This window comes from Solanum stenotomum, chromosome 12, assembly GCF_019186545.1.
Source record: "Solanum stenotomum isolate F172 chromosome 12, ASM1918654v1, whole genome shotgun sequence".
In the NCBI taxonomy this organism is placed as follows: domain Eukaryota; kingdom Viridiplantae; phylum Streptophyta; class Magnoliopsida; order Solanales; family Solanaceae; genus Solanum; species Solanum stenotomum.
In genome coordinates this window covers 44362703-44377474 of record NC_064293.1, presented here as the reverse complement: position 1 = coordinate 44377474, position 14772 = coordinate 44362703, and the positions used below count along the sequence as shown (strand labels likewise).

General features: G+C 35.7%; 2 protein-coding genes across 3 annotated transcripts; both read left to right on the top strand.

Annotated features, from left to right (window-relative positions):
• The first annotated feature begins 1342 nt into the window (after positions 1-1342).
• LOC125846348 (GTP-binding protein At3g49725, chloroplastic) lies at positions 1343-8397 on the top strand. Of its 2 annotated transcripts, none has more exons than XM_049525747.1 (13): positions 1343-1846; positions 4087-4151; positions 4264-4326; positions 4547-4636; positions 4757-4869; positions 5058-5126; positions 5936-6080; positions 6164-6219; positions 6339-6389; positions 7005-7059; positions 7160-7216; positions 7377-7496; positions 7606-8397. In XM_049525747.1, exons 1-13 carry the CDS (start codon positions 1402-1404, stop codon positions 8116-8118), a joined length of 1842 nt encoding a protein of 613 aa, XP_049381704.1. In that variant the 5' UTR covers positions 1343-1401; the 3' UTR covers positions 8119-8397. The 2 variants fall into 2 exon arrangements, with proteins under 2 accessions (XP_049381704.1, XP_049381703.1); XM_049525746.1 differs by having other exon boundaries at positions 4261-4326.
• A 917-nt stretch (positions 8398-9314) lies between these two features.
• On the top strand, positions 9315-14347 carry LOC125846383 (probable pectin methylesterase CGR2). The gene is made up of 7 exons (XM_049525790.1): positions 9315-9560; positions 10474-10628; positions 10785-10824; positions 11104-11139; positions 11864-12238; positions 13093-13148; positions 13863-14347. Exons 2-7 carry the CDS (start codon positions 10512-10514, stop codon positions 14013-14015), a joined length of 777 nt encoding a protein of 258 aa, XP_049381747.1. The 5' UTR covers positions 9315-9560; positions 10474-10511; the 3' UTR covers positions 14016-14347.
• The last annotated feature ends 425 nt before the right edge of the window (positions 14348-14772 follow it).

Here is a 14772-nt window from a genome sequence, read left to right as displayed (position 1 = left end):
TTTCAAGTTTGTTTCTCTTTTTTTTTTTAAATGATCAAACGTTTTTTTTTACTTAATATAATTTAATCAACTTTTTTAGTGAAAATGTCAGATAATTGCATATTATCGGACATTTCAAGTATTACTACCTTCTTGAAGCGGGAAAGAGAATCCCTTAACCAAGTCTCGAAACTTTTAAAGGATTTTTTTGTTTGAATCTTCTTATAATCAAGTTTTCTTAATTTCTTTAAAATATTAGTTGGCTACTCTATTTTAAATAAAAAAAATTATTTAATTGTGAAAATAATTTTGACATTTCAAATTGGGTCTTTTTTTCTTCTAAAAATAAAATGAAAAAATTACTTGGATGAATACCTTTTAATAAATAATTACTTATTTTAGCGATACCTTTTATTTATTACCATTTATAGCAATACATAACAATACTAGGATAAATCTGCAATATGTATTAAAAGTGAATTATATATGCAATATATATGTATTATAATTGTTTTGAAATATATTATGCTTGTTTATTAAGATATTGACAGATTGTATTAAAATGTGTGATAAATGTATTATCCATCAATAAAACTTGTATTCAATGTGTTTTATAAATTGTTTTCTGTAATATGTATTAAAATTGTATTATAAATGTATTAAAAGAAATCAAGTGAAAAAAAATGTTGGTGATATAAATGGTAAATATTTTCTTAATATAATATATTTATGTATGTTTCCCTTCATGACATATATAACAAACATAACTTTTACCCATAAGTTCTAACACCTATCCAAAATACTTATAAATTTGACACAAAATTATATTTTTATAACAATCTAAATAGTATATTATTCTGCAATCATAATATGTTATTTTGATAAAAACTACTAATAACATAATTATCAGCTATTACAATTCGTCAAATTACAATTAGTTACGAAAATCTTTTAGTGAAAAGAATAATTACAATAATACTAACTAGTTATTGTTTAATATAATTTTTTCACAAATTTCGAATAGATAATCTCTTCACGACGTGCCTGCATTTTTAGATCAGGTTATCGAAAAAGGTAGATAGGAATTAGTTGAGACTTAAGGTCACAAAAAAAGTGATTTTTTCATAAAATATAAAAAATTGGGACAAGTTTTAAAATTTAAAGAGAAATTAATAATTATATATTTGCCCCAAACAAGTTCTCAATGGTTTTTTAGAAATTAGAGTCGCGTACATTTACTTCCTAATTTAGGCCTATCAATAAGGATTGGGCTTGGGCCGTCCAACTTTAACGAAATCGGTTTTGGGCTAACCCAACATGCACAATGCAACTCCACCGGCTGCGACTGTCACCCCATATATATATGCCGTGTAATATCAGTTGTCACCGGCCGGAAACGCCTAATGAACACCGTCGTCTCCGATGTTCAGAACAATCTCTCACTTGCGATCTTCTTTAACCTCCAAGATTTGCCTTCCTCAAGCCCTACGCCACTTCTCTCAATTCTCAATCTCTCTACTGCCTACTCCAACTCAATCAATCCACTTGCCCGTTAATCCATCACCGTCTATTCAATTATCTTTATTCCATTCTCTGTCACTGCCTTGTAGCTCTCTTCTTCTACAGAAGCATCAAGATGGGTCAGGAGATGACTTCAACTCGGACCCTAAGAGTCCTCCAAGGCTATTTGTTGTTCAGCCTCGGTTTCGGCCTGATTCGGTTCTCAGGCCTAAACTTAATGAGGCACTGAACCTGTCTAATTCCCTTGAAGAACAAAGAGATGGGTTCTACGATACTGAGTTTCTTGATAAACAAATGCCCCATCATCTTGTCGTCCAAAACCCGGCTTCTCGATCAATTCGCGCTGGTGCGTTTCCCGTACCATTGTTCCTCGTCACGTAATCTGTTAAATGATTCTTTGTGTTTTTTGTTTCAATTATCAGTATGAGTGTCAGAACACTTAATTTTGATCAAGAAATCGGATATAGATTCATCAAATATTTTTTAAATTTAATGTACATATTTGAAAATATACATGAAAACTGCTATAATGCAACATAACTAAGAAGTTTGAGAAAATTGTAATCAAAGGAAAAGTTGTTTGAATCCTCACATAAATTGGGTCAGAGGTAGTATATGAATTCTCATTAGAAATCCAAGCAATGTTTGTATTAAATCTGTAGGTAACCGTAACATATAGTAACACCAAGAGCTAGGACCTCCAAGATTAAATAACAGGTCCTGGTTTAATCTCTTTCATAAACTGTGTAATCAACTTTTTCAGACAACTGCTGAAACAAAAGCATTCGCTTTATGTTAGAGTTCTTTCTCTTTTACTAATGTTTTTGCCGCTCTTTTTTCAGGTAAGCGAATAACCAACATTTACTGTGAACAATATACCAAATTCTCTTTCAACCTATAAAAAGTGATGGAGAACTTATTATCTTCATGGGATGAGTCCCTTCTGAATTTGTTAAAACTAACCTCAAAATTATGTTATATCTGACCTTTGAGTATGTTGTGAAGAAAAATGCCTTTTCTACTCTAAACTGCTAACTTTAATCTCATCCATACTAAGGAAAAAAATCAAGGAAAGTAGTTCGTCTGAATCTAAGCAATGCATCAGCCAGAATGATATTTTTTCTGAACATTCCTTCACGTGTATTTAGTGGGCGGATATCTACACGTTGAGATAAAACTGTACATGTAAAGCCAGTCTAACTCTTGTAAGATTTTAAAAAGGCTTGCTCAACAGAAGTGATTATTATCTTCAACTTATTGATACATTTTGCGTTACAGCCGCGATATCATCTCTAAAAGGTACATAAAATAAGGCTACCAAGTGCTGGTTTTCTCATATGTCGCATGGTTTCCTTACCTGTATGAAATTTGAGATTTCATTAATGTATTGAACACTATTCCTTAACCTGTTTTCAAGCATTTTAGCTGGTTATGATCTCTTTCCCATTGAGTCAAATGCATTAATTTTTTTTAAAGCATTAATGTGAAGTATGATATCTGTACTCTATTGTTTTTATTGCTTTGTCTTATCAATAGCTTTGAAATAAGCAAGAAGGTTCTCCATTATGGTGGTTCATTTCTTCAGGGAGTGAAGACAGTCAACTTAGAGTAATGTCTGTCACATTGAATGTAGTTAGTAAAAGAGTATCTGAAACTGAGAAGATACAGTAAAATAGCTGAAACAGGTTTGATCATAGATGGTTATATTTGCACTTTGAACTCTACTTTTTCCCAGTTGATATATTCCATTCTGCAATATTGCTTGTCCTTGGGAAAAAAGTTAGAAACTTGGGTAATTTATGTAAAATTTATCAATAATCTATCTATATGAAGGCTCTTTTTTTATGCCCCCATTACCTTGAACAATTAAAGTGCTACATAATAGAGGAAACAAACTATGGGCTTGGACAGTTATAGTGCTATTTTGTAAAGCAACAAAGTCACAAAGTAAGGGCTTGATTCAACAACTTTAAGTGCTTGACGCATTGTCATTTCGACATATCCTAATACTTCCTCATCAAGTTTCATTTTTGTTTTCCCTTTGAAAATGTGTGTGTTAAAGTTTAATTGCCTTAATGTTGTTACAGTGTTTGTGGTGCATTTTTGTAACTACGAGTAAATGAAACTATCATGCTGGTGAGAGTACAGAATTCACATTAGTAAATGATTATGCAGACACCACTTCCTTAAGGGAAAGAAAAATTTCTAAACCACTTTCTCTCTCTCTCTCTCGCCCCTCATCACCTTCAGATCAAAACAAAGTTGACTGTGTTCTCTATAGAGGGGATATAGAAAGAAGCGGAAGAGTTATTGTTCGAACTGGATATTTGTGCTCACATTTCCCCCTTCATCTATGCGAAAGGTTGTCTGTTGAAAATTGTCTGGTAGACCTCTGCCTTTGTATTGGGGTTCTTCCTTATAAAATATGGTCGAAATGTTTTCCTTATATAAGAGCTGACTTGTTGTTTAAGGGGGAGAGTGGGAATCTTCCTTAAGTTATTGGTAGAAAGGAGAGCCAACTATTGGTAAGTTTTTGATCTGTGGCCTATTCTTGAAATGATTTGTGCATTGTGCTTGTCATGACAGATACATTTTTTGGACCTGGAACTGTGGATACAGTGAAATGCCATGTAAATTCTTTGGATACTCAGGTAGAGGATTTACTATATGAATGTGATTTAATAAATTCATTAATTCTCCTAGCATTATGGAACTGTTAACGGTTAATCAGGCTGATATTGGTCACTGGCATTTTGTTAGCAGGAAGGAATAGATGCCATTTTTGTAAATGCAATTCTTACTGGCATACAGCAGCGAAATTTAGAAGTAAGTCATTGTGCTTGTTGGTTTATTAATTTTATGCTCTAGCCTCTAAAAGAAACTGATAGAGCCATTGGAAAAGTTGCTGACTTGCTGTACTTGTTAGTTATATTCATATTCTGAAGGCAGACATTAATTAATCTCACAGCTACAATTATCCATCAGCCAAGGTTTCTATGTATGCCCCCTTAACCTTCTATTTTTATGATTTGTTCTTCCACTGCAGCGGGCTTGGGGTAAACCTGTTCTGGACCGTGTAGGCCTGATAATAGAGATTTTCAATGCACATGCTCAGACGAAAGAAGCTAAGCTACAGGTGACCTGCTGCTCTATCTCGCTATGGTGTTCAATGTATTCTTAGATGATCGTTTTTGTGCCTATAGAAGAAGGAATACTTAGACCTTCGCAGTCTCTCTGACTTGCCATTAACTTACAGGCTGAGTTTGCTGCACTTATGTACAAAAAAAGTCGCCTTGTTCGTGTGCGCGGTCCTGGTGGACGTTATGGTTTTGGCGTAGGTGGAGAAGCTGAAGTAGTTAGTGCCAGAGGGTAATTTTATTGCTTACTGGCTTTTGATCTCTACTGAAGGATGCATTTGGAAGTTCAAAGAATTGATTTCCTGGCAGAGTTGTCCACTTTTCAGTTATATGTTTACTGTAACTAAGATGATTGCTGAAGTTAAAGAAATTCCATTTGCTGCTGCTAGAGTTTCTGAAGTATGCCATTTTCACTTGCAGGAGAGGAAGTGGGGGACGTGGTTTCATTAGTGGTGCTGGGGAGACAGAATTGCAGCTTCAGCGGCGAAGGTTTGTTACTGACCCTGATGTACTATTATTTTGTTAAACGTTTTTTGTGGATAGATAAGGCTGGAAAGGTTTCAGTCTGTCAGTTGAACATGTAGAGAACTTCTTATGCTATAGAACTCTAAGTTATTGATTATAGGAACGAAACTGGTTAAAATTGAGCGAAATAGACATTGAGGATGCATTTATCCAGCCGCCCAGCCCAACTAGCTTGCGTTGAGGCATAGTTGTTCTAATTATTTTTCTAGGGAAAGTGGGAAAACACACTTTTTGTCAAGTCAGCTAATAATTGATTGTGCATGTTTTTTGCGTACACAACTCTGTTTATGATTCAACTTATGCAAGCGATCTCGTTTAAAGAAATATTATTTGAGAGTCAAAGGAATATGAACCTCACTTTATTAAAGATTTAGAAGCAAAATGAAGCTGACTGGATGAATGTACCTTAGTAATGTGTAGCGGTAAGCAACTAGTGCTTTCAAGGGCTATGATATCATCATATTTTTCTTGATCATGTGTGTATTCTCCAGAACTACAGAAGAAAAATGAAAATGAATGTGGTAACTTGAAGAATAGTGTGTGATAATATATGGTTTAACCATGAAATGTGTGTCAGCAGAAATATTTTTGTCCTTTTGGATGATTCGTGTATTTGATTAGTGAATTATTTTCAGTCAATAGTAGAGGTTGTCTATATACTGAATACATTCCCTACTTTACTGTTTCCACTTAGTTGTTAATGATCCAATAGTGTTTTACTCGCTCACTGTATACATATGATATATTTCTAATTCTACTGCTTTCGGTTTCAGAATTTTAGAACGGAAGAATCAATTGTTATCTGAGATTAAAGAGGTTCGTCGTACGCGAGAATTGCAGCGTGCTGCTCGTAAGAGGCATGGAGGATCAGATGGTCAAGAAATTCCTACAGTTGCTGTTGTTGGTTACACAAATGCTGTAGGTTGATCGGAAACACGTGAATCCCTTTAATCTGATATTACAGCAATCTCTTATTATGGATGAAATTGTTTCCTTAACAGGGGAAATCTACTTTGGTTAGTGCAGTATCAGAGAGCTTTCTCTACTGCGATGATCGGTATGGTAAACAACTTGCTAGTCTGTAGTTTGACTCTGATGCTGGATGTCAGTTAAGCTTGAATTGTGACAAGTTGAGTTATATGACACTATCCAACATTTGGGATCTTAATTGTGCAGATTGTTTGCCACAGTGGACCCCAAGTTAAGAAGTGTCATTCTCCCATCAGGGTAATATGAAATTGGATGAATTCGTTAGACCTTCCATCTAGTGAAGAGAAACTAGAAGGACCTCCCCTTTAGTTTGAGAAATATCCGAAAAGTTTAATGTTTCATTACACATACCTCTGCTGGAGTTTGTCAGTACTCTTATAAGCTATGATGCCGTAATAAATTGAAGTTTTTGTTTCAATTTGTCCATACAATATCAATGTCTTACCTAACATGGATAGGAGAAATAAGAAAGAGACATCTGACAATTTTTTTCTATTTTGTAGCTTCTTACTGGAAGTGAATTGCAGTTCTTAATTTTTTCATGCATTTCGCTTCGTACTTCCATTAAACTTTTTTGTTGACAAAAAGGTTGGTGAAGTCCCCTAAGCAATCAATTTGAAAAATGAGGCTATTTTGATCAGACTATTTAAATAGACTTCCCCCGTTATACAGGGAAGTTTATGATATTTCTCAAAGTGGAAAGGAGGTCCATTAAGTTTTTCTTGCATAGATGGGATGTCTAAGTAACTGGGTTTACAAAATATTGATGTAGCTAACTTGATTTATGCCTTTTGCCGAGGATGAATGCTCACCCCCTATTTTTGGTCATTGGATTAAATACATAATATTCAGAAGGAAAGTGCTGCTCAGTGATACTGTGGGATTCATATCAGAGTTGCCTATACAGGTGAGTGGATAGTGTCACCACCTGGTCCTCTTGTTATGGCATCAGAGACCTTAGCAATCACTTGGACTTGATTTTTCAAAATGTTTTTTTTTTTGTGCAGCTAGTAGAAGCCTTTCACGCAACATTGGAAGAGGTTGTTGAAGCTGACCTCCTTGTGGTATCTTCTTTCTCTAATTACATTTTCAATGTTGTTAACATATTATGTTCTGCCAAGCTCCACCAAAATGATGTTCAAATCAGAATTGCAAATCTGTTAGCTAAAGAAAAGTTGCTTGAACTGTAAAGTTTCTAATCTGATAGATTACATATTCTTGCAGCATGTTCTGGACTCAAGTGCACCAAACCTAAATGAGCAGCGGGAAGCAGTGTTGCAAGTTCTCGGGCAGATAGGAGTCTCTGAGCAGAAGCTCCAGAATATGATTGAAGTTTGGAATAAGGTAAGTAAAATAACTATCATTCCCTAAATTTTAAAAACTGTCTGAGATATTCAAAAATTCTGAAACATGGATCCAGATGCATTGCTTCAGTATTTCGAAATTTATGTAGATTGATCTTCGCGAGGATTTTGTTGGAGATGGTTATTGCAATGAGGATGAAGTTCCTAGCGGGTCAGAAGAAAACAATGATGTTGCATCCAATAAATTGTGTGAAGAGGACCTCCTTGATTATGATGATAATGAAGATGAGGACTTTGAGCAATCAGGCAAGCTTGGAGAGGTCATAGATGATCAACAAGGTAACTACTCCGATGAGTTGGTCTCAGGTGAAGAACAAGATTCCTGGATTGACTATAATGGTTCCTTAGTGGGCTGTGGGAATGCAGAGGTCCAGCAAAACGACCCCTCTAACAAGTGGGAGGTCGTTAGAAGTGAAAATCAGTTTGGATCTGAGTCTGCTCCACATGTCAAGACATCTGCCTTAACAGGTGTTGGGTTGCAAGAGTTGCTGGAGCTTCTTGATGAAAAATTGAAGCCCCAGAAAACCATAGAGAAGGATATATTTGACCGCAAATGGAGACCACCACGCACAGAAGATACCAGAATAGCAGTTGAACAATAGTATTTATTTATAGCAGCTGTGGAATCTTTAACACAGTTAGGAGGACTCGTGACTAACAACTACGTACATGCATCTCCTTGACATGGAAGATTCGAACATGGATTGGAGCTGCCTTTTAGACCGTGGTTATCAGTTATTTGGGATGTCTTCACTCCCATTTTAAATACGAATAAGGTTATTCTATATCTGGTATTTCATTCTCTGAATATCAAGAGGTGCTTATCAAACTACGAAAATGCCTATTGTAACTGGTTCACAGGCTCTTGCAAGTTACATGCTTCTGGCTTTCACAGCCATTTTCGGCACACTGCCTGTAGTATAGATGATATCTCCTTTATGTTACATCATGTACTTAGAATAACTTGTGAGCCGTGACATATTATGTGTTGTTGTAGAAGTAGACGTTTAAATGCTTGTGAGACAAAACTATCAAGTTGTAGAGCAAATCCCGAAATAGTTTGCGGTTCTATATTTCTCAGTTATGAAAGTAGCTTTTCACCAAATTCTCTATCAACCACTACTGCCGACACACTTTGGGCAATCTGATAAAACCAAGTACGTAGCAGAAGTTCATTTATCCATTTCTGTTAACTGTCAGCCCTATCATTTTCACAAGCAATTCCTTTTTAGACGATGTACAGAGTACAAAACCTAAAATTGTCGTTTTAGATGATGAAGCTTGTACTGGTGGTTTACTTATTCACTGTTAAAAGTTCCACCAAAAACTGAAGAAGGGTAAACCTTACTGTGCATTGTTTACGTACCAAAATATCTTTAGAACTTGTGATGCAATTAATCAATTAAATATCTTTAGAACTTGTGATGCAATTAATTAATTAAATATCTTTAGAACTTGTGATGCAATTAATCAATTAAATATGATTTTAGGGAGGACAAATCAGTCCAGATACATGTGTTACAAAAAAGTTAAAACAAGGGAGCTAGTTGTAATATTGTAAATGTAAAAGAGAGGTAACTAAAACGAAGTAAAATATGAGGGAAAGTCTCTAAAATTATCTTTAAGAATTTAAAAGAAAGAGTAAGATAGAAGTATAATTTGTTCATGTTTAGTGTAATGAGTGTGCATTTGTTATGATTAATAAAGTAGGATCACCGACGGTCGACGGCAAGGGTAAAATAATATATTAGTATCAACTTTAAGTCGCTGTCTATAATAAAGGATGGCCATTTCTAATTCCTACGTGTTTGACATTTGCTGTCTTTCAGGGTTCCCCATCCGCTAGGGTAGTTTTTGGTTGGTTTTCACTTACTTACACCCAAGAAAATACGCGTTGGATCCGACCTGAGCATGCATATGTTTCTAAGTAAAACACAACAACAGATCCAAATCTAGCAACCTTTGAAGATTAGATCCAATAATACATTCTTTTCTTCCTTAATTGCCAATTCTGTTCCTCTAAAGCTTCTCTCGTCGTGATTTGGTTGGTTTCCTTGCCTCTTTTAATTTGTGCCCTGTTTCCGATATTCATTTTCTTGAAATCTAATCTCTGTGTTTTTATACTTTTTCTGTCAACCCCATTCTTGAATCTTGATTTTTCTGTTAACCGATTCCCTACTTTGTCTAAATCTTGAATCTTGATTTTGCTGCTATTAATGTTGTTTCTTTAGCAGATCCACATTGTCCCTTTTGGGCGCTCATTTGTTTTCTTTAAGAATTGCGTAGTTAGTCACTGAATTCAATTTCTCTAGTTGAAAGATAAAACCATAATTGGTAATTCGTTCAAGATCAAGAAACTTTCTTCTTGTTATTTTCGGATAATGAAGTTCTGTGTTCTGTTAAAATTAGAGTGGCTGTAGTTTCGTATGTGACAATCCACATGTAGAACAAAAAGAAAGTTGGGTGGCTTTCCATTTTTGTGCTACTTTACACATCTGTATTTAGTTAACCTCATTTATTATATTTATTTTGGGGATCCTTGATCACCATACTGGTTCTTAATACTCTCTGTGTGTGAGCCAAAGGTTGTAAAAAACAACATGATTGTGTTCATATGGGATTCAGGATTTGAAATTTATGGGTTCCTACGACCTCAAGTTAATATACTAATGATTGGATTTACATTTAAATATGTATAAATATTTAGATTTCTTGATACATCTACCTAATCTAAACTAAAGTTACCGATTTCCTGTGAACCCACATTATCATATTGTGGATCCCCCCTGGGTTGTGTTAACAATTGATCAACTCCATAAATAAGGTGGACCATTCCATAACAGCAAGAACTTTGAGCGTGTATGCCTCTCTTATTAATACTTTGTTTCTATATGTTCACATCTATTGTTGGAGTGAGGAGCAGTGGTTAAAAATTTCCTTTTCTAATTTGGTTCCAGGTGTAGTATTCTGGACTCAATATTCCAGTAAAGCAATTATGTCTAGAAGGCCCGGAAACCCCACACGGCGCTTTGCTGGTGGTGGAAGCCTCGGAGGCCTTTTTCATCCAAAATCGCGCCCTACTCCTTTATTACCTACAGTCCTCCTCATTCTTGTAAGTTTCGTAATTACTTCTCTGAAGGCCCTATAACTGGTGATCAAGTATGACTCATTCTAGCAATATATATTCACTTTGTTTTAATATCTGGTTCCCTAATTTGGGCTATGTTTCCAATTAAGTGCATTTAACTATTTTATCTACTAATTTCAGGGTGCTGTCCTTGTTATTGGCTATTTCTATCGAGGCTCAGGTATTTATTTTTTCTTTGGGTCTAAAATAAGCAATTATTTCAAAGTATTGTGTGCTTCCTAATTTTATGGGATCACCGGTTGCATCTGTGATGATATATTTTTTCTTTCCTACACCAATCAGAAATTGTCATTGCCTATCGTTCTTATCCTTTCAACACATACTTCAGATTATCTTAAATTTACTCAGTGGTAGCAAGATCCTGATTGCCAATTGTGTTGTTTGCTTCATAGTACTTGGCTTTATATACGTTGGCTGATTGGTTATGTTTCCTTAATAGGTTCATCTGGAAGTTCAGCACTCAGCAGGCTTGAAGGTAAGCACCCTTATGTAATGGTGGTTTCCGTTGCATCATGTCATTAAATTATCTGTCTTTGCGGTATTTAACAATAATGGATAAACTTTTGCTGTTTCAAGAGGATAATTTAAGATGAATTGCTAGGGGATAGGGAGGTCAGGATTTCAAAAAAATAATTACACAAGTGATCAATGTAAAGTCCTTGAATCTGAAAGCTTCTTACCTTGGACTTAATACCAACAATTAACAGCAGAAAGAATTTTAGGTATCACCACTAATTCAGATGCCCATAGTAGGGAGCCTTAATCTATAAATCAGTTAGCTTTTTCAGGATCCTATGTGGGGAAGAGTCTCACATTTCTTGCATGCTAAAACCGTTGACATCTTTCCAAATTTAGTAAGATCTGTTGTCTAGCGATTCACATTCTTTTTTTCATATAACTGATCAATATGTCATAGAAGATCAGGGCAGGAGTCATAGACTTAAGCTACATCATCAAATAGTTTGCCTTCATCATGAACTACAAAGATCCTTTCTTCCATCTTGAAACAATTCATACAGGGAATAAGACTGAAAGCATATCTGGTGGCATTTCTTATCAGATTAAACTATGTTGAAAGTGCATATCTTATTTCAGGGTGCAATATTCCACTATGAATTTTTACTGTATTTGCGAATCAGTTTTGTTCAAAAAGAGCAACTCATTGAACTTAGAGGTTGCTTGTCTTTCAATGGCTGTAGGTGAATTTACCTGCACTTCGGAGGTTCACCAGGCAATACCTTATTTAAAGAAGGCATATGGTGACAGCATGCGCAAAGTTTTGCACGTGGGACCTGATACTTGTTCCGTGGTATCCAAACTATTAAAAGAAGAAGAAACTGAAGCATGGGGTGTTGAACCTTATGATGTTGAGGATGTTGATGTGAACTGCAAGAATCTTATCCGCAGAGGAATAGTGCGTGTGGCAGACATCAAATTCCCATTACCCTACAGGCCAAAATCATTTGCTCTTGTTATCGTGTCGGATGCAGTGGATTACTTATCTCCTAAATACCTAAACAAGACTATTCCAGAGTTAGCAAGGGTGTCAGCTGATGGTCTAGTCATTGTTACAGGTAAATATTAAAACTTTAGGTACATTGTATGAAAAGTTCTTAGCTGTTAAAATTGCTTTTTCTGGGGCACTGCTGACAAATGCTTGACATTCAACTCTCTCATAATTACTCATTAAAGATGCCTCTTGTGGTGAACAGTTGGACTATATACAAATTGAAATTATATCATTATACTACTGCTTCACAATTGCCTGGTTCTTAGAATTAACAAGTGAGGTTGCTCCAGTGGCAAGAGGACTCCACTTCCAACCAAGAGGTTGGGAGTTCAAGTCAGTAAAGGAGCGAAGTGGGAAAGGGATCCTTTTTGACTCCTGACAGGGGGCTTGGAGGGTTGCGGTTTACCAATAAAAAAAAAAGAGAAAAAAAGGCTACTTGTTTGAATGTTTGGGATATGTCTATATTTGGAGCAACGTCCTCATTAGATATAGTTAATCTGCTTATGAGAAAATAAATGCTCTAATAAAGCCAACAATGGATAGTGCCTTCTTTTGTTTGGGTAGGCAGAGTTGGTAGCATCTGCCTTCCAAAGTTTGTATCTTATAACCTTCTCCACCTCCCCCCCCCCCCCCCCCCCCNNCCCCCCCCCCCCCCCCCCCAACCCCAAACACACACGTGCAACACCCAAAAGTAAAAAAGGAAAAAGAGAAATCTGTAAGATAGTTCCCATGTAAGTTAAATGCCTACCTCTGTCACTGCCGTACATAGCACATGATTAATTGAATAGTTGCTTTTGAGAGACAAATATCTTTCCCTTCAAGGTACTGTGAGGAGAATATCTGTTGTTATTGAAAGCACTTTGTGGTTCATTTAACTTGCTCGTCTGTTAATTTTTTCCTATTGTTCTAAATTATCAGGTTACCCTGGTCACTCCAGAGCTAAAGTTGCTGAGCTATCCAAGTTTGGACGTCCTGTAAGTTGCAGTCTCTTCATTCAGTTATCACTTGTTTGGGTTGGTAATTGTTGTCAGTTGATTATTGATTGTGACTGGCTGTTAAATGCCCTTTCAGCTTCTGTCTATGGTGGTACACCCGTCCTATTAGTGTAGATTACTTCAATTTAATGTATATAGGTACCAACATAAGAGTTATACTTTCGTATATTTATGAAGTTGAGTTCACAAGTGGACTGGAATTTATCTGGTTAGTTCCACATTCCACATAAAAGTAGGTTTTGTGTTGCTTTTTCGGTGATTGATGGTGGAAAAAGTAATCAAAAGTATGAACATTCCCCATCTAGGGTAGTGAACGCATCTAAGAAACATCTCTCTTGATGTTCTGAGGGACGAAGATGGGTTAAAGGCTTATTAGTTGAAATGCATTCTGTGGTTACAGAGAGCTTTCTGTTTTGGTATTTTATACCATTAAACCAAGAACTAAGTTGAAAGATTAAGTGTTAAGATTACAAAAACAAACTAGAGAACTAGAGAACTGATATTGCAATATGCAGTACTATCTACAGCACCATGTTGATGATCGTTTGATAATTTGAGAACTGTGAAATTGGCACACTGTTCTGAATGCAATAGATTCTCTAATCTTATGAAGACATGGTCTCTGTATCACTTTTTTCCTTTATCATTCTGCTCTGAAATTATAACTTGGAGAATTTGGCTTTCCATGTATAGGCAAAAATGCGGAGCTCTTCTTGGTGGGCACGCTTCTTTGTGCAGGCCAGCCTTCAAGAGAACGATGCTGCTATCAAAAAGTTTGAGCAGGCTGCAGCTAGCGATGGATACAAGTCTAGGTGTCAGATTTTCCATGTTAAATCATTTCATTGACACATCAACCATCTCACAATTCAAGAGACCAATCCCTTCATTGTCGATGATTTTTTAGCAGGTCTATATAAATTTCATTTTTGCACCTCCCACAGCCAAAGGGCAAAAAAAGCAGGAATGAAGAAAAATATGCTGCATCATTTTGAGTATTCAATATGTACAAGCAGATTAATTGAAAGTTGAAAACTTTGGTTACCATCAATTTCATACAACCAACAAATCATGTAGTTAACAGGTTTAGTATTTGGTATGAATTTTCATCTGTATTATTTGTTCCCTACATCTTTATTATCAGGATGTTGCTGTACCTAGCATTAATTTCTCTGTATGGTGCTTAACTTTTCTGTCCATCTTATCTAAATCTCTTGAACCAGATATATATCCCTGTCTATTGTACAATCTTTTAAAAGGTAAATGCTTCTGTTATTTACAATTTCTTCAGAGACTCGTGTTAATTAGGATTGGTAGAAAAACGAATTAAATTAATGGCAAACAAAAGAAGGTCCTTGACTCCCTGCATCTTAAGTTAAATGCTCTATGGCTTCACTTGATGCAGCTATTGAGATGCTGTTCAATAATATGTAGGATATTTACGTCTATTGCATTAGACGGTTAGAGATATATTTGGTGTGTAAAAGGTTTTCCGCGAAGAGATTCAGTACAAAATGGAGTATGAACCATTTTGGTATTATTTTAGTGAAGAGATAGAGATAGATTAGCAGCAATGTTTAGTTAAAGCATCCTAAGTTTATGGCAT

Coding starts and splice junctions, on each gene's coding strand:
- LOC125846348 (XM_049525746.1), top strand. CDS start 1,402: ATGTTCAGAACAATCTCTCACTTGCGATCTTCTTTAACCTCCAAGATT. Junction 4,637..4,756: donor CGAAAGAAGCTAAGCTACAG/GTGACCTGCTGC, acceptor ATTAACTTACAG/GCTGAGTTTGCTGCACTTAT. Junction 6,390..7,004: donor AGTGTCATTCTCCCATCAGG/GTAATATGAAAT, acceptor CATAATATTCAG/AAGGAAAGTGCTGCTCAGTG.
- LOC125846383 (XM_049525790.1), top strand. CDS start 10,512: ATGTCTAGAAGGCCCGGAAACCCCACACGGCGCTTTGCTGGTGGTGGA. Junction 10,629..10,784: donor CTACAGTCCTCCTCATTCTT/GTAAGTTTCGTA, acceptor TACTAATTTCAG/GGTGCTGTCCTTGTTATTGG. Junction 11,140..11,863: donor AGCACTCAGCAGGCTTGAAG/GTAAGCACCCTT, acceptor CAATGGCTGTAG/GTGAATTTACCTGCACTTCG.